At 45.1% G+C, this 10,558-nt stretch overlaps 1 protein-coding gene across 1 annotated transcript; it reads left to right on the top strand.

The window, feature by feature from the left end:
* Nucleotides 1–1,238: 1,238 nt before the first annotated feature.
* On the top strand, nt 1,239–5,960 carry LOC124010653. The gene is made up of 3 exons (XM_046323322.1): nt 1,239–1,273; nt 1,431–3,884; nt 4,983–5,960. The coding sequence occupies exons 2-3, from the start codon at nt 2,157–2,159 to the stop codon at nt 5,958–5,960; spliced, it is 2,706 nt and encodes a 901-aa protein (XP_046179278.1). The 5' UTR covers nt 1,239–1,273; nt 1,431–2,156.
* The last annotated feature ends 4,598 nt before the right edge of the window (nt 5,961–10,558 follow it).

The raw sequence follows: 10,558 nt of genomic DNA, 5'->3' as shown, positions 1-10,558 counted from the left end.
GTGTGCTCTCTCTCACACACACACACACACACACACACACACACACACACACACACACACACACACACACACACACACACACACACACACACACACACACACACACACACACACACACACACACACACACACACACACACACACACACACACACACACACACACACACACACACACACACACACACACAGACCTAACACATTAACACACACACCCACAGCCCATTGCCTCTGGTCAGGTACTCCTCGATAGAGCCTCCATGAAGACAGTCCTCTCTCACAGTCAATGGAGTCCCTCTCTTTCGCTACCAGGCTGTTTTTCTGCTGCAGTGTCAGCTCTGGCGTATGAATGTGTGTGAAAGCGCACGCGTGTGTGTGTGAGGGAGAGAGAGTGGTAGCGAGAGAGGGGAATGATGGGAGAGAGGGAAAGAGGGAGGTTCTATACTGCTGATGTGGTATGGGTGTGACACATCAGAATAGACTCCTCCCAGCTCAGCCAATCAGAGACCAACTGCAATCTGCACGACCACTGACTGCAAATGATTAGAGACGAGAGAGAGAGAGAGAGAGAGAGAAAGAGAGAGAGAGAGAAAGAGAGAGAGAGAGGAGAGAGAGAAAGAGAGGGAGAGAGAGAGAGGAGAGAGAGAGAGAGAGAGAGAGAGAGAGAGAGAGAGAGAGAGAGAGAGAGAGAGAGAGAGAGAGAGAGAGAGAGAGAGAGAGAGAGAGAGAGAGAGAGAGAGAGAGAGAGAGAGAGAGAGAGAGAGAGAGAGAGAGAGAGAGAGAGAGAGAGAGAGAGAGAGAGAGAGAGAGAGAGAGAGAGAGAGAGAGAGAGAGAGAGAGAGAGAGAGAGAGAGAGAGAGAGAGAGAGAGAGAGAGAGAGAGAGAGAGAGAGAGAGAGAGAGAGAGAGAGAGAGAGAGAGAGAGAGAGAGAGAGGAGAGAGAGAGAGAGAGAGAGAGAGAGAGAGAGAGTGTAACTGACAGTTAGACTTACAGGATATCTCGTTGTCTTTTGTTTGAATTGTTTATGTGTCCGCTGTGCGGGGGAAATGATAATACAAGCGGAACTACGTAGCTAATACTGTTGTAACGGGGATCGTTATTGTAGCAACACACCTTTGGAGGGAAGGCAATCCTGCGCTGCGTTAGCTAAGTTTTCATGTCATCGGGAGTAGTTCATAAACGTTGAAGAGTATGTTAGGATGAAGTGTGAATTCATGCCAGGAATAATAAGTGTGAAGTTTGATTTCCTCCCTTCTGTAATAAGCAGCCAATGAGGTATTTGTTCCTTTATTCATGTGTTAATCTGAACCTGTTATAACGCCGGTTAAACTGTTATGTATGTAAGCACTTCAGAGTTATACCAAGCTAATAAGTCACTCGTAAGATAAGGTTGTAAGAGTGTGCTTAACTGTATTTTTCATTTACTTTATAGTTCTCACGGAAGGTGATAATTCTGACTAAAACTACAGAATAAAGCCGCCAGTTAAAATCAAGGAACGGTTGAGCTCGTGGTTACTGAAGGGAGCTACAGTGAGAACTCAATGCTCTTCACGAGCAAGAGAGAAAGAAGAATCACATCCAGCTGTAAAACGTCTACAAGATTCCCAAATCCTGGTAGACCCTGTCATCTGCCAGATAAGAGTTTTGCACCTACCTGCAAACTAAGAAGAAAATCTCCACATAAGGAAGCATCGTGAGGCAACATAAGGTCAAGACTAACAGGAAAGTCAGACACGCAAGTACAAGTCAAGGTGTTTGAAGGTGGTCCTAGCCTTGTGAACAGCTAATAAGAGACTTTAAGATTACAATTCGTAAGGACTGGAGATAGTTGTCTATTTCATAAATACTCTGGTATTATGCATTTGCTCTTTCTATCTTAATGTATCACTGGTATGTGTATTACTGAAAAATATTATTTGATACTTACTAAAAATATATATATAGTCACAAACATTAAGGGTCAGCGTACACCTATTAATTATATATTCACATGTAAGTTAATAGTGTAATTGTTTGGTAAGGTGTTTGTTCAAGCCTTTGTTACAAGCATTATACATGTTTATACCACGTACTGAGTTTTAAATTACAGTGAATTAGAGTATAAATTACCTACTCACTTATCCAAACCTTAGCTAGAATTGATTTGACTTGATTTAGAATGTCAGAAAGAGGTAGTTTCACTAAAGGTGATAGAGATGGGGTGGGTCAAGTTGAGCAGCTGCAGCAACACCTCGCAAACTTTGAGCCTTCATCAGAACAAACAGAACAGCAGGAAGAGGCCCAGACTGGTGTGGAGTCACTTCGGCCAGTGAATGATGATACAGAGGCTGCTAATGAGATAGCACAACAAGAGCCACGAAAAGGTGAGAGGGTCCGCAGGTTAACTGAAAAGGGCAGAGAACTGCGCGACGAAAGGTGGAGACAGCTCGAACATCGTTTCAGGGTCAGCTATGAGAAGTGGAAGGCTCTGGTAAAGGAAGCAAAACTGTCACTGACAGGCTGTTGCTCTGAAGACCTACTAGAAGACCTCTTAAACAAGATTAGCCATACCTCTACAGAGCTAAACCTTGTCTACGTAAATTTGCGTCAAATCGACATTCCCGACAACGATATACGACGCAGAGTTGATACTTGTGAAGCAGTTACAATGTCTATTATCAAGACTGTAAGGTGTCATTTAAAAGGCAGGGAAGAAGGTCAAAGTAACCAGATAGAGTTGCACTGGAAGGACAGCAATTCCTTGTGCATGTCTGAACTCTCACATAAGTCAAGTCTCAACTATCAGCCCTCAAGTGCTTCCTCCCAGTCTCAAAGCAACTCAAAGGTCAACTCCAGACGCTCAAGCGTGTCATCTGTCAAGAGACAAGAGGCTGCGGCGGAAGTTGCTGCTAATCAAGCAGCTTTAGAAGTAATGGTTAAGCAAGAACGCCAACTAGAAGAGCTTCAGCGACTCGAAGATGAAGATAAGAAGAGGACAGCGGAGCAAGAAGCTGAGGCTGTGAAACGCAGCTTAGAAGAAGCTAGGCTGCGAGTCAAGTTAGAGGTAGAAAATGCTGCCAGACGAAGGACACTAGAAGACAAGCGTAGAGAGTTAGAGCGCCTAGAAGTGCTCAAGAAACTAAATGCTGCCAAGGCGCGAATGCAAGTGTATGAGCAAGATGAAAACTCAGAGGACGAAAAGAGAGAACTACTCTCTAACTGCAAATCTGTGAAAGAAGTCACGCACAGAAGTGGCTCATTTCACAGTCTCTCACCACAACATGTTGTGACAAGCACACAGCAAGAAGATGGCACCAAGACCATGTTCAGGTTACTAGCGGAATCAATCAGTGAAAGCCGCCTCCCCATACCAGAACCAGTAACATTCAATGGAGAGCCTCTCTCGTACACTGACTGGAAGGTCTCTTTTCAGACTCTGATAGACAGGAAGAACATACCAACAACTGAGAAGATATATTACTTAAGAAAATATGTCGGTGGGCCTGCCAAGAAAGCCATCGAAAGTTACTTTATGTTAGGAACAGAATCAGCCTACCATGCTGCTTGGACCATTCTTGAAGAAAGGTACGGAAACAAATTCTTCATCGCCAAGTCTTTCAGAGATAAGCTCAATGCATGGCCTACGATAGGATCCAAGGACAGTCTTGAACTTAGAGACCTTGTAGACTTTCTTCGCAGCTGTGAAGCTGCTATGTCTCAGAATAAGGGCCTGGAGGTGCTTAATGACTGTAATGAAAACCAAAAGATCCTCGCTAAACTTCCAGATTGGCTAACTTCAAGATGGAATAGAAAGGTCACAGCCATCTTAGAAGAAACGGAGATCTTTCCTAGCTTCAGTCAGTTTGTGAAGTTTCTCACGAGAGAAGCCAAGATTGCTTGCAATCCTGTAACATCCCTTCATGCTTTGAAACCAAGTGAAGATGGGAAACTTAAGACGCCAAGGATTCAAAACCCCGGAGCAAGGGTATTAGCAACTAACTCTGATGAGAAAGATACTGTTACTAGTTGTGTCTTCTGTGAGAAGTCAGGTCACAGTCTCCACAAATGCTGGAAGTTCATGGATAAGCCCGCCGCAGAGCGACAGAAGTTTGTTCAAGAGAATAAATTGTGCTTTGGCTGTTTAAGGCCTGGGCATCGATCGAAAGATTGTGATAACAGGAACACCTGCGACACGTGTCAGAGGAGGCATCCATCCTGCCTGCACGAAGATCGTAGTAAAGAAAGGTTAAGGGATAGGAAGACAGAGCCCCCACGAGATAAGGGGACAAGAGCGTCAAGTGAGGCCATATCTAACAGAGTCGTAAGGGACATTAACACTCACACCTCCACAATCATTCCAGTATGGGTGTCAACCACAAGTGAGCCAGATCGTGAAGTTCTTGTGTATGCACTTCTTGACACCCAGAGTGACACCACTTTTATCCTTGAAGAGACAACAAAGGCTCTCAATACAAGGAAGGAGCCAGTCCAACTGAAACTCTCTACAATGGCTTCAAGAAATACCACTGTGCCCTGCCAGAAGCTGTCTGGTTTGCAGGTTAGAGGGTTTTACTTGGAGAAGAAAATCCCTCTGCCAACGACCTACTCGAGAGAGTTTATTCCTGCAAACAGAGATCATATTCCTACTCCAGAGACTGCAAGAGCATGGTCTCATCTTGAACACATTGCAGAGGAGATTGCTCCTCAACAGAGCTGTGATGTCGGTCTCTTAATTGGCTACAACTGCTCCCAGGCTCTCCTTCCAAGAGAAATTGTGTCTGGTAAGGGAAATCAGCCTTTTGCTCAGAGAACAGATCTTGGCTGGAGCATAGTCGGCTATGGAAATCCATGTATCGACTATGGCGACCCTATTGGAGTGAGTCATCGGGTTATCGTTAGACAGGTGATGCCAAGCCTTCAATCTTCTTCCAACCTCACAAATCAAGTACACCATGTTTGTAGAACACATGTAAGAGATGTAATCACAACACTGGACATTATCAAGACGCTTGAATCTGACTTCAACGAGAGAGCTGCAGAAGAGGACCTCATATCTCAAGAGGATATCCGGTTCCTGAAGAAAATGAAAGAGGGCATCAGACGCAAGGACAATGGACATTATGAGATGCCGCTGCCGTTTAAGGAAGAAAGACCCAATCTGCCGAACAATAAAACATGTGCAGTTCACCGACTCAAGTGCCTGGAAAGGAGGCTAAGGAGAGACAAGCAGTACTACAAGGACTACACAGCATTCATGGAAGAGACTATAGCTTGTGGAGATGCTGAGAAGGTCTCTAAAGAGGAAATTAACAAGCATCCAGCATGGTACATCCCGCACCATGGAGTTTATCACCCACAAAAGCCTGGGAAGATACGAGTCGTCTTTGACTGCTCAGCTAAGTTTCGAGAGTCGTCCTTGAATGATCATCTTACCGGTTCAGAGGTGACAAACACATTGCTGGGCGTCCTTTGTCGTTTTCGTAAGGGTCCAGTTGCAATCATGTGTGACGTAGAGTGCATGTTCCACCAGTTTCATGTGAAAGCAGAAGACCAAGATTATCTACGGTTCCTTTGGTGGGAGAACGGAGATCTAGAGTCTCAACCCTCAGCGTATCGTATGATGGTCCACTTGTTCGGCGCAGCTTCATCTCCTGGTTGCGCCAACTATGGTCTCAAACATCTTGCTGCCGAAGGACAAGGAAGCTTCAGCGAGAAGTCTATCCAGTTCATAGAAAGGAACTTTTATGTTGATGATGGGTTGACGAGCGTATCGTCTGAAGCTGAAGCGGCCCAGCTGGGGAAAGAAGCAAGAGAGCTTTGCAGCATCGGCAAACTTCGGTTGCACAAGTTTATCTCTAACAGCAAGGAAGTTATAGCCACAATTCCCAAGGAAGAACGTGCCAAGGGTGCCAAAGACCTGGATATGGCTCTGGGTGAACCACACATGGAGAGAGCGCTTGGTGTACTGTGGTGTGTCGCATGAGACGAGTTCCAGTTTAGAGTAGTTGTCAAGGAACGCCCACTCACAAGAAGAGGAGTGTTGTCTACAGTAGCCTCTGTATATGATCTGCTTGGGTTTGTGGCACCCTTTGTCCTGGTGGGGAAGCAGATCTTGCAGCGGATGTGTCGTGACAAAATCGACTGGGATGACCCCTTCCAGATGACCTAAGTTCCCAGTGGGAATTCTGGCTCCAAGGTCTACAAAACTTGTCTGAAGTAAGGATCCAACGAAGCTACTTGCCATCAAGTTTCAAGGAGGTGCAGAGTTATGAGCTCCATCACTTCTCCGACGCTAGTACCTCAGGTTATGGAGAGTGCTCATACCTCAGAACAATTAAACCTCCAACACAGACGGAAATGGAGTCAGACAGGACAGAAGAAACACAAGGATTAATGACATTGTCATTTTGCAAGATGATACTGCACCACGCAACCAGTGGAAATTGGCAAAGGTTACAGAAGTGTACCCGGGACAGGATGGCCGGGTGAGAAGATTCAAGTTACTGATCAGCGACTCAACCCTAGATGAGGGAGGTAAATGCATCACCAAACCCACCTATCTGGAGAGGCCCATCCATAAGACAGTCACCCTCCTGGAAGCCGATCAAGAAACCTGCAGACCTCTTTCACAGAAATCACCGGTGATTGGTGGGAGTGTAACTGACAGTTAGACTTACAGGATATCTCGTTGTCTTTTGTTTGAATTGTTTATGTGTCCGCTGTGCGGGGAAATGATAATACAAGCGGAACTACGTAGCTAATACTGTTGTAACGGGGATCGTTATTGTAGCAACACACCTTTGGAGGGAAGGCAATCCTGCGCTGCGTTAGCTAAGTTTTCATGTCATCGGGAGTAGTTCATAAACGTTGAAGAGTATGTTAGGATGAAGTGTGAATTCATGCCAGGAATAATAAGTGTGAAGTTTGATTTCCTCCCTTCTGTAATAAGCAGCCAATGAGGTATTTGTTCCTTTATTCATGTGTTAATCTGAACCTGTTATAACGCCGGTTAAACTGTTATGTATGTAAGCACTTCAGAGTTATACCAAGCTAATAAGTCACTCGTAAGATAAGGTTGTAAGAGTGTGCTTAACTGTATTTTTCATTTACTTTATAGTTCTCACGGAAGGTGATAATTCTGACTAAAACTACAGAATAAAGCCGCCAGTTAAAATCAAGGAACGGTTGAGCTCGTGGTTACTGAAGGGAGCTACAGAGAGAGAGAGAGAGAGAGAGAGAGAGAGAGAGAGAGAGAGAATTATGAATAGGGCCTGGGAATGGATGGATGGGAGAAAAAGAGAAGTGGGGAGAAAATGGAGAGCAGAGTGCAATGGAAGTGACAGTGACATTTGGTTTCATATCTGCTTCTGGCCATCTCCTTTTAACCCCAAACAGGGACTATAAGGCCTATTTATCAGCTCTAACCTTCAATCATCAGCTTTCACCACCATCTCAACCCCCTAAACATAGCTACAACCTACTCAACTAATGAAGCCCCCCACACATCATGAAACTAATAAAACCCCCCGAATAAGATAACCCACCATCTCACTGGAATAAAGACCTCCTCCATTCCTGTCATTATTGAAAGAGATTGTGATATCTCACATCTCAAAATAGAGCTACTTAATGTTAGATCCCTTACTTCTAAGGCAGTTATAGTCAATGAACTAATCACTGATCATAATCTTGATGTGATTGGCCTGACTGAAACATGGCTTAAGCCTGATGAATTTGCTGTGTTGAATGAGGCCTCACCTCCTGGTTACACTAGTGACCATATCCCCCGCGCTTCCCGCAAAGGCGGAGGTGTTGCTAACATTTCTGATAGCAAATTTAAATGTACAAAAAAAGGCCTCCTGGGCCATATATAGCGTTCCTCAGTGAGTTCCCCGAATTCCTTTCGGGCATGGTAGTCATAGCAGATAATATTCGCATTTTTGGTGACTTTAATATTCACATGGAAAAGTCCACAGACCCATTCCAAAAGGCTTTCAGAGCCCATGTTGGGTTTTGTCCAACATGTCTCTGGACCTACTCACTGCCACAGTCATACTCTGGACCCAGTTTTGTCCAGTGGAATAAATGTTATGGGATCTTAATGTTTTCCTCATAATCCTGGACTATCGAACCACCATTTTATTACATTTGCAATCACAACAAATAATCTGCTCAGACCCCAACCAAGGATCATAAAAAGCTGTGCTATAAATTCTCAGACAACCCAAAGATTCCTAGATGCCCATCCAGACTCCCTCCATCTACCCAAGGACATCAGAGTACAAAAATCAGTTAACCACCTAACTGAGGAACTCAATTTAACATTGCATAATACCCTAGATGCAGTCGCACCCATAAAAACAAAAAACATTTGTCATAAGAAACTAGCTCCCTGGTATACAGAAAATACCCGAGCCCTGAAGCAAGCTTCCAGAAAATTGGAACGGAAATGGCGCTACACAAAACTGGAAGTCTTCCGACTAGCTTGGAAAGACAGTACCGTGCAGTATCGAAGAGCCCTTACTGTTGCTACACCAAACTGGAAGTCTTCCGACTAGCTTGGAAAGACAGTACCGTGCAGTATCGAAGAGCCCTGACTGTTGCTACACCAAACTGGAAGTCTTCCGACTAGCTTGGAAAGACAGTACCGTGCAGTATCGAAGAGCCCTTACTGCTGCTACACCAAACTGGAAGTCTTCCGACTAGCTTGGAAAGACAGTACCGTGCAGTATCGAAGAGCCCTTACTGCTGCTACACCAAACTGGAAGTCTTCCGACTAGCTTGGAAAGACAGTACCGTGCAGCATCGAAGAGCCCTTACTGTTGCTGCACCAAACTGGAAGTCTTCCGACTAGCTTGGAAAGACAGTACCGTGCAGCATCGAAGAGCCCTTACTGTTGCTCGATCATCCTATTTTTTTATTTGAGGAAAATAAGAACAATCCAAAATGCTCCAGTTTCAACTGTTCTGCCTGCGGCTATGGAACCCTGACCTGTTCACTGGACGTGCTACCTGTCCCAAACCTGCTGTTTTCAACGCTCTAGAGACTGCAGGAGCAGTAGAGATGCTCTGAATGATCGGCTATGAAAAGCCAACTGACATTACTCCTGAGGTGCTGACCTGTTGCACCCTCTACAACCACCCTAATTATTATTATTTGACCCTGCTGGTCATCTATGAACATTTGAACATCTTGGCCATGTTCTGTTATAATCCCCATCCGGCACAGCCAGAAGAGGACTGGCCACCCCTCATAGCCTGGTTCCTCTCTAGGTTTCTTCCTAGGTTCTGGCCTTTCAAGGGAGATTTTCCTAGCCGCCGTGCTTCTACACCTGCATTGCTTGCTGTTTGGGGTTTTAGGCTGGGTTTCTGTTCAGCACATTGTGACATCAACTGATGTAAGAATGTCTTTATAAATACATTTGAGTCTTGCCATCCCACTTAAACATCTTAATATCCCTGAGCAATATCGATCATCTCAAACACGCACTTTTTAAAATATCCTTTTATATCCAGTTCGATCTTCATCCACCCCATGTCCTTCAAGGGCTGCCATCCCTGACCCTGACCGTAGACGAGAGGGTTAGACCTCGGGCTTGCCCACAGACTGTGCCTGTTGCCTTGGCGATGCTGGAAGGCAGCCACTAGGTTGGACCCAAGGCACAGAGCACATATCAATAGTCTGATGTGGTTTCTCCTCCCCTTCATCTGCACTGATCTGTAAAGGCAGAGGAGGTGACAACAACATGGTGGGACTACGTTTGCCGGGCATTCACTTCCATCACTCCAGTTGGTTCACGTCAGTACAGATTAAGGAAACAAGACAAGGAGAGGAAGACATTTTAGACTATTGAGATGCAGCCATGGTGTCCCAAACTACAGGGAACATCCTCCCTCAGGGATAGACTGGTAAGGGGGGGCGGACGGATCCGAGGAAGAGCCAGTGAACAGACTGATGTTGTTGGAACCAGTCCAGACAGCACTGCCAAAGTTCAACCCTCAACTGAGACATAAACCTCAAAATGAATCCCCGGTTTTAATAAACAAATAAAAGATATGGGATGATTTGATGATAAACTGTGTTTGTATGATTCACTGAGGATTCATTAGAATCTCAGATCACAAAAAGCATTATTCATAGACAGTCTACAGGTTGAATGTCCCTCGACAAATTAACTTCCTCACACAAAGCATACGCCATGATAATGGTTCAGCATTTGGTTTCCCAAATTATTTAAATAATCAACGCTTGATGAGTTTGGGAAACCAAGTGCTAGACTGTTATCATGGCGTGGCTGCAGTGGAGCAGGATGAGAGCTTCAAGTTCCTTGGAGTCCAAGCACACCAAGACAGTCGTGAAGAGGATATGACAAAACCTATTCCCCCTCAGGAGACTGAAAATATTTGGCATAGGTCCTCAGATCCTCAAAAGGTTCTACAGCTGCACCATTGAGAGCATCCTGACTGGTTGCATCACAGCCTGGTATGGCAACTGCTCGGCCTCCGACCGCAAGGCACTACAGAGAGTAGTGCAAATGGCCCAGTACATCACTGGGGCCAAGCTTCCTGCCATCCAGAACCT

This window comes from Oncorhynchus gorbuscha, linkage group LG23 (assembly GCF_021184085.1).
Source record: "Oncorhynchus gorbuscha isolate QuinsamMale2020 ecotype Even-year linkage group LG23, OgorEven_v1.0, whole genome shotgun sequence".
In the NCBI taxonomy this organism is placed as follows: domain Eukaryota; kingdom Metazoa; phylum Chordata; class Actinopteri; order Salmoniformes; family Salmonidae; genus Oncorhynchus; species Oncorhynchus gorbuscha.
The sequence above is the reverse complement of the archived record's forward strand: the minus strand, read 5'-3'. Positions and strand labels throughout refer to the sequence as shown.

Coding starts and splice junctions, on each gene's coding strand:
- LOC124010653 (XM_046323322.1), top strand. CDS start 2,157: ATGTCAGAAAGAGGTAGTTTCACTAAAGGTGATAGAGATGGGGTGGGT. Junction 3,885..4,982: donor CCAAGATTGCTTGCAATCCT/GTAACATCCCTT, acceptor GACATTATCAAG/ACGCTTGAATCTGACTTCAA.